This window comes from Bemisia tabaci, chromosome 6 (genome assembly GCF_918797505.1).
Source record: "Bemisia tabaci chromosome 6, PGI_BMITA_v3".
Lineage (NCBI taxonomy): Eukaryota > Metazoa > Arthropoda > Insecta > Hemiptera > Aleyrodidae > Bemisia > Bemisia tabaci.
The window spans coordinates 12612105-12627544 of record NC_092798.1 but is presented as its reverse complement, the minus strand read 5'-3'; the positions used below and the strand labels follow the sequence as shown (position 1 = coordinate 12627544).

At 39.0% G+C, this 15440-nt stretch overlaps 1 protein-coding gene across 4 annotated transcripts in view; it reads left to right on the top strand.

Annotated features, from left to right (window-relative positions):
* Positions 1-15440, top strand: part of Pde8 (phosphodiesterase 8) — a 347707-nt gene that overhangs the window by 188435 nt on the left and 143832 nt on the right. For all 4 annotated transcript variants that reach the window (XM_019059152.2, XM_019059151.2, XM_019059153.2 and 1 more), the window contains exon 3: positions 11392-11456. In XM_019059152.2, the coding sequence (XP_018914697.2) occupies positions 11392-11456 (65 nt within the window). The remainder of the gene's footprint in view (positions 1-11391; positions 11457-15440) is intronic.

The window sequence follows — 15440 nt, the reverse complement described above, 5'->3', positions numbered from 1 at the left end:
ACAAGTTAGGGAGTGAATTTAGGAGAAGACCAGTGGCACAATTGTGTTTCTCCTCATGATTTATCCAATCGCAAATCCTCCACGTTTGGAGGAACTCGATTTTCGTTGGTCATTCATGCACAAAAGGTGTGTAGGAATCAGAATATCAGTAGCCGTGTCCCATTTTCCCCACCTACGATGTTGTGCTTGGGAAGAACCCCGTGTGACCACATGAAAGTTTCTAAACTATCGATAAAAGATTCATTTTTCAGGATGTTGCAAATATTGTACCTTGAAATTTACAGGCACACTAGAGTAAATGGACCTCTAGATAAGGTATAAATTGAAGTACAACTCAATGAATCTCATTTTCGAAATTTCACAGGGAAAACAATTCATACAATGAAGAGCCTGGAAACTACGAAACAAGATAAAAGTATTTTTGATCGGTAAAAATACGAAGGACGTCTTTTGTACATATAATTTGGTTTTCATTCGAAATACCAACGATGAAACTCCCAAACCAATCTTCGGTTTGCTACGTTGCAGACTTCCTGTCATACTTTAAGTTTTAAAAAAGCAAGAACTACTCAACGTTCATTATTCAAAATGTCCGTGATTTTCCTGGTCTGTGCGAAGAAACCTCTATGAAAACTTCACGAAATGATGTTGATCCGCTCTCGGAAAGAAAAGAATAGTGAGATCGGAGTTTTTTAAACGAGATACGTAGTTCGGAAGTTTCACCGTTAATATGGTAAAAATTAGAATTTATTAGCTCATGAACGATTTCTAATTTTCCCGGCCCGATTTGTTTCGTACACTGGAAAAAAAAACACATTGGATCTAGAGTCCAGACTCTTGAAAACATTGACAAGAAAAAGGACTCTTGATTTAATCAGATTTACCCTGGTAAAAATTGGCGATAGGAGCTACGTTTCAATCTACCATGGGAGTTCTTACAGCCGACTGAAGAAGGCGGTAAGAAATCATATAGCTGGCTGTAGAAAGTGGAAAAAAGCATACGGCCGGACCACACAAAGCGATAAAAAATTATACAGACGGGCTATAGTTCCTATCGCCGGGCCTTACACTTTATCGCCTGGCTGTTGCTCTTTCGCCATCGGCTATAAAAAATTGTGTAGAAATTCGTGTACTTTGTAAATCCTTAAGTTTGTACGGAATCACCTTAATATTTACAAAACGCACATTATATTTTTCTTTACTACGTATATGCATTTTTTTTTTTCATCAATTAATATGAGAATAATCCACACAGAGTGTGCGAACATTTTAAAGTCATGTGTTGAAAAACGCTGACTCCACGAGATTAAATATAAGAACCCTAACACAAAGCGGAGCGGCGGCGCACTGGCGCCTACAAACCTAACAGGGATACTTCACGCATTGCGCAATGCGTGAAGTATCCCTGTTAGGTTTGTAGGCGCCAATGCGCGTTTCGCGCTGGCTGCCCACCCGCCGCGCCGCGCCGCACCGCAGCGTACCACGGCCGGCGCTTGAAGCAACTATCCCACACCAGAGGTATATTGCACAGAATCATACGAAATTGAAGGCGCTCCAACATACTAGGAATGGCAGGCATCCTTCAAAAGTACGGAGCTTTCCTTGCAAAATAAATCAAGATACTACGGCCCAAAAAGAGAGCGGTAGTCCGAAAACTCACTAAGTCCTAGCATCCGTAATTAGTAACGTTTAGCATACACTTTATCACCAGGATGTTGCTTAGTCGCCATCGGCTATAAAAGGCTATAAGAAATTGTGTTGCCGGCTATAGAAAGTATTGGAAATCTTACAGCCGGCTGTAGGTCTATGGTATTTTGGAACACGGATTCTATTGCCAATTTTTACCAGGGTAAGCTTAAATCAAAAGGAAATTCGCTCAAATTAAGAGGCTTGGTTCTTGATTTAAGCTTAAATCTGATTGAATCAAGAGTATTTTTTCTTTTCGATGTTTTCAAGAGTCTGGACTCTAGATCCAATGTGTTTTTTTCCAGTGTACCTGAGATTTTGAGGAGAAATCGTGTATATTTGTTTCTAGTTCAAAAACCTTGTCCACTGGGTTGATTATTGAAATAGGTAGTCATGGCGATAGACGAAGAAGACAAAAAGGATATGGTGGGATCCTATTGGTAGAAGCGGGTGTTTGTAGGTAATAGACTAACTAACGGCAACCCACGGGAGACCCTTTAGTTAGCCCGTCATTTTCTCCCTTAGTCTATAAGGACCACCCATTTCAACCAATAGGGTCGCTCCATACCCCTCATGTATTTATTGTCTATCAATTTTAAAAATCAGCTTGCAAGGGCCCATTGCAAAGAATTTACTCAGAAGAAATAAAATGAAAAAAGTGTCAAAGGATTCGTAAAATTTGAGTTTTATCGGAGATGATTCGGCATCATCTGAATTTCCATACTACGTTTTCCCGCAGTAATGCATTCGGCTCTCTCCTTGTTCCTCGCGCGGTCACTGATCAAACGGATTCGACAACAAATTTATCCGATTGATCAAGTGCTCATCAGCAGTTTTATCCGTTGTTGTCAGGTCTCGTGTTAAAAACTCACCGATAACTCTTCCGAATAAATAACGAGAAATTCCCAGGATGATCTGCGAGACGGCAATACGGATTACGCGCAGTATTTATTGCACTCGGTCATAAATTTATGATGCCGTAAGCCGATAGGGAGGAGGAGGGGCGGAAATCGGATGCTCCTGTCACGTGACACTACAGGGTGTCGCATGGTGGCCATGCGCGTGATTTATTTGCAGATATTAGTACGGGGCGAAGTTGTCAGATCTATGCTAATCGTATTTATCGATGGAATTTATAGGAGATATGTGCAATTAGACGGATTCGATCACAATTTAATTTTTCACGTGAATACGGTTGTGCGGATTTTGTGCGCAGATCTCAGTCAAATTTCTTCAAAGTCCGAGGCAAATTCCTTGAAATTTTTTAAGGAATCCGCACAAACGTTATCTTATAAAAAATTAAATTGCCCGCTTAAATTTGGCAACCATGGAGTGGCTTGGTTACTTTCTGCTGAACGCGGTCCAATTCATTCTAGCGCAGAAAAAACGTATATTTAAATTCTGAGCAGAATATTCAGTAGTTCCTTATTTCTAAATTTCTTCAACGCATTTTTAGCGGCTCTGGTGCTTGCACTAGAGCTGCTATTCCGGACGGTCCCAGCTGGGGAGTATCAACGGACCATGTTACATTGAGAGACCGCGTGTTGGTTGATGGGAATCGGCGCCATTTTCTGCTGTTTAGGGGGGACTGATTTTATTTTAATTGATATCTTTTTCCTGTGAGCGAATGCTATGTTGTGTAGTGTATTTTTGGAATCATGGTGATACTGTCAATAATTCAAAACGGGTCTGTGCTTTAATCTCGGACTGGAAAAAATGTACTTTACGTTTAAAATTTGAAAATTCAAATCTATAAGTTTTCGCGCTTTTTTCGAAGAATGCCGTGGTTGGAGCTTCCTAGTCATACTACTCGACATCAGCTGATAGCAAACAAAGGTTACCAAGGAAACCGTAAACGCGTAACAACTACCTACCGTCGCCAGAGCCGCTTTCCGACGCGAATGCGTTGGAGCTTCCTGCTTGTTTTTCTTTTTATTCACGCAAATAGATTGCACTTGGTCTCTGATGATATTTTTCTTGTACATGATCAAATTTTCGCAGATCATATGGCAAACTCATCACCACAGTAACAGTAAATCTAGTGTAACAATATTTTAAACACCAAAAAAGAAAAAAAAAAGACAGGCGAAATGTGAGCGCGGACTTTGCTCAACAGTTGGAATCGGCGATTCTGTACCACTGCGCCACTGCGCCACCCTCTCATCAGTGCCTTTCACCCATGGAAAAGCGTAGCTCCAATTAACCCTCTATTTGTCAGCCATTTTTGCATGAACTGTAATCTTCATTCTGTTTTCCGTATTTTAAACAGATGTGGAAAAAGGATCCAGCCACACCAAATATTCATCCGCATGCCGGCTATTTTCTCCCGCGCTTTTGTTCAAATAACATTTGCCTACGCGGTGTTTTCTGTGGATGTTTGAGCGGTACAATGCCAATTGTGAAACTCATGGCCCCGTAAAAATCGAGTTTTTTTCTCTCTTTTGCACAGAGCCCTCGATGACTGCCGTCTGAACTTGAAAGCCGCGTATCATCGTTTTCTGGACGAATGAACTTTCAACGTTGCAAAATTTCTACCTGCGAATTGCATTTGCTGCAGGAAACTGTTAGCCATTTCTACCTGAGAATTTCCCTGTTTTTCATAGGATCACTCGAAAAAATCGTCATTTTTACCGCTAGCGATAGCGTCGGCAAACTTTAATTGCGCTTTTCATAAAGCCTATCCCTGCTAAAAATGACGAGTAGGCTATTCAGAATTCGCCAATTCACATGAGTAGAATTTCCTACTTATATGAGTAGAAATCCTACTCATATGAACAGAAATTATACTCATATCACTAGGATATTCTACTCACAAGAGTAGAAAAGATCAACTCAAATATATTCAATTTTTTTTTCATCTTTGTGAAGTGCTGTTTCTGATCAGAAGACACCGGCGTAGTATGTGAATTTGAAAAATAAAAACATTTTGTTCTCATGATTTTTTGGATGCGGTGACTCGTTTCTGAGATATCGGATACGGTAGATTCAACGCTGATCTCATGTGAGTTGAAATCTCCATTCATATAAGTTGGCGAAAACTGAAAAGAGAAATTCTACTCATATGCGTTGAGTTCTATTCATATAAGTTGAGATTCTATTCTTATGAGTTGAAATTCTATTTATATGAATTGAAATTCTATTCATATGACTTTGATTTTCTACTCATCTGTACTCACCATTTTTAGCAGGGATAAGACATTAAATTTTACACTAAAAGACATTAAATCCCCCCCTTGACCAAAAGACCTTAGAGAACACCGCACAATCCTTTGGGACGATTTTTCCCGATTTTTGATGAACTTATTCTGGATGACTCCCTGCAAGGCTTACATTTTAGTTCTTGTCAACGCTTTTCAATATTTTTCTAACATTCATCTTTTTATTTTATAAAAGTCCATTTCTTGATCTCAAATCTTCTTTACGTCCTATCATTCAGTTCATCTCCATTACTTTTTATTACTAGACTTTCAACTGATAGCTACATGGATTATAGCCAGACAATCACGCGTAGACTTGTTGTCTCGCCACCCGTGACGTCAGCAAGTCTATATAAGCGTGCGCTGCGCCTAAATCGAGGTCTTCTTCCACCCCTCAGACCCGTGGAACGTACACCCTTTCTCAGCGTGTTTCGATCAAAGGTCCTCTCTCATCTCTCAGTTTCAAGTGACCATTTTAGTTCCTTCTCATCAAGTGTTTTTCATCCGCAACACTAACTTAAAAGTGTATCGTTGTGTGGAATCTCGTCGACTTTCCGTCTGCTCTTGTCCTTCGTATTTTGTGCAACACTCCTATAAATCGGATTGATACAGCGATGAACTTCATCTCAAAATCCTGTGTCTTTTATGGAGATATTGCATGTGTGAGGAATTTGCGATTTGACTCTTGATTCTTGTGTAAAAGTTCGCGAGAAACACGATGGTGCCGCTGGTTTCCTCTGAAATCAACTCCCAGGCTCAAAAAAGCTCTCAAGTTGAAGCAAAAATGGAGCTGATATCCCACGCTATCCTGAGAGTCCACCTCTACATCAAGACAAACTCTACATGCAAAGATAGGGAGCAATTACATTAGCAGGGATGCCGTGTTTTCGGTCTTAGAGTCCCCAAATAAAGTGGCAGCCCTGTCAATGTATTTGCTCCTTATCTTTGTATGGAGGGTTTGCGTCCTGATGTAGAGGTGGACTCTCAGGATAACGTGGGATATCCCCCCCATTTCGGCCTCAACTTGAGAGCTTTTTTTGAGCTTGGGAGTTGATTTCAGAGAAAATCAGTGTCACCATCGTGTTTCTCGCGAACTTTTACATAGGAATCAACAGTCAAATCGCAAATTCCTCACACATGCAACATCTTGAGTCTCACTCCATTTCTCGTAGTTTGTTGATCCTACGTTGACAAAGATTAGCTGATGCCAAAACGGTTATTATTTTTGAACTTTATTTCTATCACATCACCAATGAAAATAAGATTAGTTTTCTACTGACTCTCATTCATTGCATAGTGCCAAATACCAATTCTTATTCATTACATGGGTGGTGGAAATGTCATTGCTGGCGATACCCATGATTAAAATTGAAATAAAACTTGAGAAATAAAGAAATTTTGAACTTAAAACTTCGGAGGCGCAGATGTGAAGTTGGAGAAGTATAAGAAGACAATGGCCGGCTGAACTGAGCAAGATTATCGCTTGAGTATATAAAACAGATACATTTTTCACTTACAATGGAAGTGACGATTGAAATTAAAGACAAGAATTATCAGGACTATAAAAAACAAAGATTAGCAAAGGTTGAGATGAAAAACAAGTACAGAAGGTTACTTAATTCAACTCTGGTTGAAAATGTGCGATACCGGAATCCGCCTTTTGGCATTCATCGGCAACTGAGCAGGATGCGTAACAGGGTGGAAGTTCTGTAATAGAACGGATGTGATTATTACAAGTGGTGATACGGTGTGGTGAACGGTGATTAAAAGTAAAGATTCTTCAGAAGAATGAGTACTAAGAAATACAGGATGGCGCTATGTATGAATCATAGCTTTGATTTTACGCTTACACGTCAGCGAAAGTGCTCCTTTGCCCCCTGTTTTCAATCAAAGAAGCCTGCTCTCGTGGAATAATAAAATTCTGTGGGTCTCTACTGAACGGATCCTCCAGACCTTTTTTTTTAAAAGTTACTAATATAACTTCCTTGCTCAGGAATAATACATATATATTTACAGTGGTTGACTTAAGACTAAGAACTTAAGGCTAGGTTGTTAGAATAAGTTGTACTCCCAGGACAGGGGGCTGGAAAGAGGGATATTTACAGCGGGACGCTATAAACATGTTTTATGGCTATGTTCTCCAGACTTTACCTCGGCTTTGTTGTGGGCCAGCAGGACGATTTCAATGTTCGGGTTTGATCGTCCGCCAGAGATCCATCGAAGACAGGACCTCGGCTGGATGCAAGGGACAAACTACAGACATCCACCCATGCAAGGACAAGTTACATCTAAAGATAAGGCTAGACATGAGGTTGGGGTTTTAAATCGACCATGTTGGAACAAGATCGTTCTTTAAAAAAATAAAAAATTGCTTCGGCACCAGTTGATTTTTGTAACAGAATCAACGTGAAGAATATAGGTGTCACACATGCTGTGTATATCCCATATATACCGCTAAGAGAGTGCTTCTCTTGATGTTCCGATAAGGTTATTAAGTTCGGACAATTTTTGTATTACGTTCTACCTTTATAGAGAGGTTTTACCATTGATTTCTGCAGATCAGACGAATTATCTTTCTTTTCTAACTCTTGTTGCCGTAAAACATAGTCTTTCGGAGATGTTTCCAACTCTGCAAGAGTCTTACGAGGCCATAAGGTTACTATTGACAAAATAGAAGAAGGCAAGCCATCAAGTATGTGTCTCATTATCGTATTTTCCTTCATTTGAGGATCAATTTTTTGACATAAAGTTCTTAATTTAAAGAAATGCTCTTGGACTGAGAAAGAGCCTAATTTAAAATTCTGTAATTCTAATTCCAATTGATGTTTTAAGTTTTCAGTTTTGAAGGTTTTAGAAAACTCTTCTTTAAGGAGATCGAACGTCAAATCGTCGTGTTTTTCCTTCAAAAATTTGTAAAGTGCAAGCGCTTTCATCTGTTACAAACTCAGGAAACAAAAGAGGAACGGTCTTTTCGTCCCAAGAATTAGCCACAATACATTTCTGTACATCTTTCAAAAATGCAGCCACATCCTCTTTACCACTAAATTTTTGAGGCTAAATAATCGGCGTTTTCATTTTAAGAAGCACTTGTGTAGCCATGATTTCGTCTATAGGTAATGAATCTAAAGGGTCTGAATCTTCAAAGTCTGAGGTTAAATTAACAATTGTTTCGGATTGCACTGTTTGTTTTGTAGTTTTCGGTGTGAGAATTTTCGGTTTCGAAGTTGAATCTTCAGATTGCGTACTAAGGAAGGGTGAGTTAAAATTATATTCGAGATTTTTACGAGTGAGATTTGGCAAGTGAGTTAAAGGAAAATCTGTATTATCACTAGGATTTCTGCTATGAGAATGTGTGAAGAATCGTGAAGAACTTAAAAATTCTTCAAATTTTTCATTTTCTGAATCGGAACTTATTAAATATTTTACTACAAACCTTTAGAAATGTTTACAAAAAATAATTCCCCCTAATAAAGTAGGTGACTACAGAAAAGTATTAATCCTAATTATGCTAATTTTAAATTAAATACAATATTTTAGTGGGTGGGTCGGTCAGGAGACCATCCCTAGCTATTTACAGAATATATAGGTACTATAATTAATTAATTTAAGTGCAACAGTGATTAAAATATTGATTATGTATAAATAAAATATATACACTTATAGAAACGTGTTTGGTAATTATTGTTTATCCCCCTGTCCCGCAATTAATGTAATGTTTTTCATCCTCAACACTAATTTAAAAGTGTATCGTTGTGTGGAATCTCGTCGACTTTTCATCTGCTCTTGTCCTTCGTATGTTGTGCAACATTCCTATAAATCTGATTAATACAGTGATGAGAATAAGATAGGTTTTCTACTGAATCTTATTCATTACATAGTGTCGAAAACCGACCCTTACTCATTGAAGTTCTTTTTTCAAAATAATCCTCTTTACACCCAAAATTAACAAAATAAGTGAGCAGAGGTAACGTATGTGAACTCTAAGCCCAGAAAGTGCCTTTTTGACGTCCATTTACTCCTGCACAACTTAGCTCTTCAATTGAACAACACCGAAACCTCCAAAACGCGACCATGACAGCGCAACCTGGCTAATAACGCCCTGACCTCATCAAATACACCGCCTCGTATTTGATAAAGAGTTGACATCGACTCGAACAAACATGGTGATTAAACCCAAATGTTTTGTGAATAAACACTCAAAAGTCCCCGCAAACTAGCCGTAACTATTAGGTTGTGTCTCGATTTGCATAGGCCGGCTTTTGCGTAATTGTCGGCACCGAGCAGAATTGCTATGGTAACGCAAAACACCGCATGTGCATTCACATGATGCCAAATTTCTCATGCTCAGTTATTTATTTTTTATTAGTATTTTATATTTTATTGAATTTCCTCTCATAATATTTGCGCGGTCACAAATTGGACGTAGGTATCCATGCCATAAAGAAGCAGAGTTGGGTGATAAAGAAGGGGTGTGCTTGCTAGTTAACGGCCGTAAGAATGAATGGGAATCATAAATCATAAATCACCAGTGATGTCAGCGGCGACAACGACGATATCGGTCTTAAACTCGTGAGTCCTGTCCACAACGCTCTTGTCATATATGCCCACGGCTAATGAGTTAGGATATTTTGCCGCTTAGTTCCTATTGATATATCTCAATTTCTACTAATCCTTTTTGCCAAAAGGAATAATTTACCTTGTTTGCCCACTTTTACATTGTTTCTTTTACACCATTTATGAGCACGTTCCATCTTTTCGAACTTTCTCTAGTTCCTTTCAGAATAAATACGACCGACTAGTCCATTGGAAAATTTGACAGAGTCATCTCCCGCTTTTTTTCCTGTTTGAATAATTTAACTTTAATTAATTCATCTTTCCTTCACAAAAATATTCTACTAATTTTAAAATTCTCCAGCTGAATATAGTATATAAAATTTTCAAGAATTTTCTTGTCTTTTAATGTAATCTATGATATTCTGCATCTATTTAATATTTTTATTATCAAGCACGACTTATTTCAGATTTTACCTCACCTTATTTTCTAATGAGCATTTGAAAATTCCTATAGGGCTGCTTATTATATTTAATTTTAACAAAGAAAATCCAATAAATTCAAAAAAAATATATATATCCCTCTAGCCTCCTGGAAAATCCCTCAAAATCAGAAACAAAATCGCCATGCCTGTATGTATGTCTACACAGTTTTTTTCCTAAGAGAAGAAATCTATCAGCAAGTTCGTCTTTACTTTGAATATGGTCCAGAATATGGTCCAGTTATATTAGCAGAAAAGAACCAAGCCACATGAGCTATTGCAAAGTTTAACCGAGCAATTTCATTTTCTACAAGAGAACGTCTGTGCCGATTCCTTTAAAATTTTTAAGGGATTTGCTTCTTTCTATGCAAAAAATTCACTGAGATTTGCACACACAAAAAAAATCTGCACAAATGTTTTCGTGTGAAAATAAAATTGCCCAATATTACATTTGGCAATAGCTGATGTGGCTTGGTTCTCTTCTGCTTAACGCGGTCAATATTATCAGCACACTGTAAATCGTTGAAAGGTGCGTGCTTGCCTACGCCTTTTGGTTCTCATGGATCGTCAACTCGAGAGCGTCCACTCATGGTCGTAATAACGAGAGGGACTTGACGAAGCAGTCACATCGAGTTTTGGCCATTAAGGAGGCCGAAATTCGAGTACACTTCTTTTCACCTCACAAGGCCATGGCCCCGATTTTATCCAGCTCTGACTCTAATTTCGGGGCGTGTCGTGCTTTGCGATGAATCGATTGGTGTCCCATTTAAACCTACAGAAAAGGATCGATTACGGTGGCGTGGCGTATTTTGCGATATATCGGTTGCTCTGTCATTTAAAATTATGAAAAAGGTTCGATAAACAGGGCGTTGCCCAACGAATACCTAAATAATCGATTCTTTACAACAGCTTCAAATGGGCAGATAACTATAATCGGCCATTCATGCCTCACCAAAGATTGATTATATGGGTGATCTGGTAAAACTTTAGAGTGAGCACAGCGGGCTGATTATTGAAATTGATAGACAAAGTTGTGTACAAAGAAGACATAGGGAGTATCAGCTTCCTCCAAAAGGACCGCCCTCCATGTCCCTTTTGTCTTCTTTGTCTAGAGCTTTGTCTATCATTTTCAATAATCGGCCCGCAGGGCGACCTCTGAGTGACATCGAGAAATACAAGAACGTATTGATAGAGCAGGGCACTTTCTGCATCCCCAAATGTCTCAGAGTAACCTGCGGTTTCGGTCAATTTTACAAAAAAGTTGGTTACTCAACCAAGTCCTTTCAGTTGATCTGACCGGGAAGAAAGTTACTCAAAAAAACCATAAACACAAAAGGTTTTAACTGTGCATACGTGATTGACTTCACAACCAAAACAATGAATCATGGTGAGAGGCTGTATTATTATTTTCTTACCAGGAAATCTCATTCATTCGGATGATTAATTAATGGAATGTATTTTTGCGTTGATTTCAGGAGATTTGGAGGACCCGACTGGAAAAATCCGCGATCACCTAGTTGCTAATTCTACATCACAATATGTAAGTATACCACACAATACGTATCACTTACGTCACAATATGTAAGTTACTGTAACCTGCTTATACCGATACGATAATTCTATTGATTATTTCACGTCCATGAGTTAGGTTCCGAAAAAAATCTCGCATCCGACATATTCGATGTAGGGACTACATTTTGCTGTAAGGCGCTACTATGTCTGGCTCATTCGTAATTTTTAAGGCGATTTCCCACAAAATATCTGGAACTGTACAGCTCATCAATTTTAGTTTCGCCTATCGTATCTTTTAAGAAAACACTGTCAGTCTGCCTTAAATATCAGAACATTTTCGCACTAATTATGACGCTGCTGTCTTCTGGCATCGGTAGGGTCTTTCAACAGGGTATCCTCTATCAGTGCAAATCGGAAAATATCAGAAAATTCGACGGGAACAGGAAAAATCAGGAAAATACGTCATGAATCAGGAAACTCTGAGTGATTCAAGCATGTTTCAAACATTTGATTCAATTCATCAAACTAATGCCTATTTGTTCGAGAGAAAAATCAGGAAATCTCCTCTAAAATATCGGGAAAAGTCATGGAAGTATCAGGAAATTCCACCATTTAATGTCAGTAGACATCCTGTTGAGGCTAAAAGCGTTTTTCAGTGCGATTATTATCCTAGCCATGGCGTGGCGTGCTTTGCGATGTATCGATTGATCTGCCATTTAAACCTACGGAAAAGGATCGATAAAGAGGGTGTTCGCAACGAACACTTTAATAATCGATTCTTTACCATAGCTTCAAATGGAGGAATATCGCTATAATCGATCATTCACGCTTCGCCATTAGATCTAATAAAACGCCCTTGTCCCTCGAGGGCTACAGTCAGTGCGAACGTCAACAACAGACCGGGAACTCTATTGTGCTAAGGAGAATAGTATTTTCATTCTGGACTGAGCCCCCAATCGCATACGAGTACTTGCTATTCATGGCTCACGTCTGGTTTGAGTTAATGCTCTCTTTCCGTCGCCCGGCAGAATTAGCAGGTTCCACTATGGCGCACAGTGGATCGAGTCAATAAGAGAGGTCGGACAAAATTCGGAAACTTTAAACGCTTATAACTTCGTTTATACAAAACTATGAGGTTCTTAAGTGGTTCCATTGGTTTCCTCGTGAAATTTTCTGCTGTTAGCACCCCTTGAAATTTAAAATGTGACTAAATAAACATCAAAATGTGCCGTTTTAGTCAAAAATCTCATGTCCGACCTCTCAATTGACTCGATCCACCGCTGTGGCGGGCGATCCCAAGCTTGGCTCGCTGCCCGATCAAAGTTCCAAAGCTCACCGCCAACGAGAGGGGAAAAGGGGATGAAGGTGGGGAGAGGTCCCGTGTTTTGACCGTGCGTCCCAACCACCGACTTGCTGATCGTGTCGAGCGCTTTGCACCCTTTCGCCGTTCCACGTTTCGCAAGCCAAAACGGTGCAAATCCTATTCCGTGCTCCTCCTTTTCGATGTACAAGTGGTTTCAGGACATTCCGTCCACGATTTTCTGTCCGCGCATCTGTTTTGTCCAGTAGTTTACGTCCACGCGGTAAATAAGCACCAGTTTCTTGGTCCGAGCGTCATATTTTAGTCCATGTAAAATTATACCGACAATATAGAAATGAGGAAACTTAGAGAGCAGGAGGTGTTGCTATGGTGACTCATTTTTTAAATGAAGTGTTACTTTCTTCTTTTGATTCATTTTTTCAAATTATCATCAGTGAATATTTGGTTTTATTTCTATTCTCACAATTCTCAAAATAAAATACACCTTCCTACATATACCATTTTTTCTTCATTTTTTAATGAAAATAATACTTCATTTTAAAAAAATTCGCTTTTTTAAAACTTGGCATATATTTGTAAAACATTTTCCAAGCGATGGAATCGACATTAATCTCAATAAGACGTAGTTGTGTTGAAAGAAACTATACACAAATTAATAAAAGAGGATATAAAATCAAGAAGCACGCAATCTTTAGTTTTTAACACATTTGTACGTTGATCTTTTTGCGTCAAATACGTCCAATTTTGAGCATTCAGTTGCGCGTACAATACGCTGCAGCACGGTAAAAGCACAAAATATAAAATAAAAAATTAAGAAGCCTTGAAAATCATTAAATTTGACGCAGAGCCACCTTAATATTTACAAAACACTCATTATATTTTCCTTTAATATAAATTATTTTTTCATCAATTTAAATAAGAATGATCCATGCAGAGTGGTCAAACATTTCAAAATCATGAGTTGAAAAACGCTGACTCCGCGAGTTTAAATGTTAGAGCCAAACACAGAGCAGAGCGGCGCGCGGGCGTGCTGCCAGCGCGACATGCGCACTGGCGCCTACAAACCTAACAGGGATACTTCACGCATTGCGCAAAACACGCACTGGCGCCTACAAACCTAACAGGGATACTTCACGCATTCGCAATGCGTGAAGTATTCCTGTTAGGTTTGTAGGCGCCAATGAGCGTGTCGCGCTGATCGCCCTCGTCCTCCGCGCGCCAAGGCGTGCCACGGCGCTTCGAGCAATTATTTCGCAACAAAGTTGTTGCACAGTATAGTACGAAATTGAAGGCACTCCAACGTTCAAGAATGACAGGTATCCTTCAAGTGTACGGAGCTTTCCTCGCAAAATAAATCAAGATACTTCAGCACAAAAAGAGAGCGGTAGTCCAAAATCTCACCAAGTCCTAGCATCCGTAATTAATAATGTTTAGCATATTTTTTTATATTTCATTATAGAAAAAATTGACTCCATTTAGGCAGAAACATTCTTGAGTATCGCGTCAAGAAGATTTTATTTTGAATTTTGAATCAAGAATAAAACAGCTGAATGAATGTAGGTTTCTGCTTAATATAAGTTACTTTTCTTTTTATAGAAGCACCTTTTCTTCTTCAAACAAGCATTATTTTCTTAATTGTTTCTAGAAAGAACGCGATTTATTCGTTTTTTGCTCTCTCAGAAGATCAAATTTGGCATCAAGCCGAGCGATATTCTCATCACAGAGAGCCGTACAACCAAGAAAAAATAACGAAAATAAAATGGGTATGCCAGGCATCCAGTTTCCCTACTACCAGTCATCTTGTCCCTAGGAATAGCATAAATGAGTAAATAAGTGAGTGACAGCCAAACTTCAGGTCTACCAATAAAATGCAGTAGCTCGCAACCAAACAAAGGCGTGTGCGCCAAAGGTAGCCAAACTTCAGGCGTATTTGGGTACCTCACTTACCTTGGGCAGGACCGATCAGTTCGGTCCACGGTGCAGTCCTAACCACTTCCATCCTTGTGAATATTAAAAATATAGCATTTTTACCGCACGGATCTCTTTCATTGAAACATTTCGGAGTAATAATTCACACCTTTCACACATACTGCTCTACTCCTTCGCGTTTCCTTACTCTCAAGCGGCATTATTCCGACTAGAATACTGTCGTGCCGAGGAGGAACGCCGTATGAACTTTCGAGAGTTGCCAAATTTCTTCTTCGAGAATATTTATTTTTAAAGGAAGTCGTGAATACTTTTCCGTGGGATTTTCAGACTTTTTATATCAAACTACGAACGAAATCCTGCGAAAAATTGGAGGAGGAACATTCCCAGATTTCCCTGAAAATTTGCAGTTTGTCGAAGGAAATTTGGCAACACCTGATGGCTTATACGGCGTTCTTACCTAGCACGGCGGAATACTGCCGTGCCAAGGAAGGACACCGTATGAACATTTGAGAGTTGTCAAATTTCCTTCAATAATATGTTCATTTTTGAGGCAAGTTATGAATATTTTTGTTTGAAATTTTCAGGATTTTGGGGTGAAATTGCGAACAAAATTATATGAAAAAATGGATGGAAATTATTCATAAGTTAACCAGGAAATTCATGTTTTATCAAAGGAAATTTGGCAACACTTGAAGCTTCATACGGCGTTTTTCCTTAGCACGGCGGAATAATAATTGGATCGGATAAATCTCGGCGCGATGC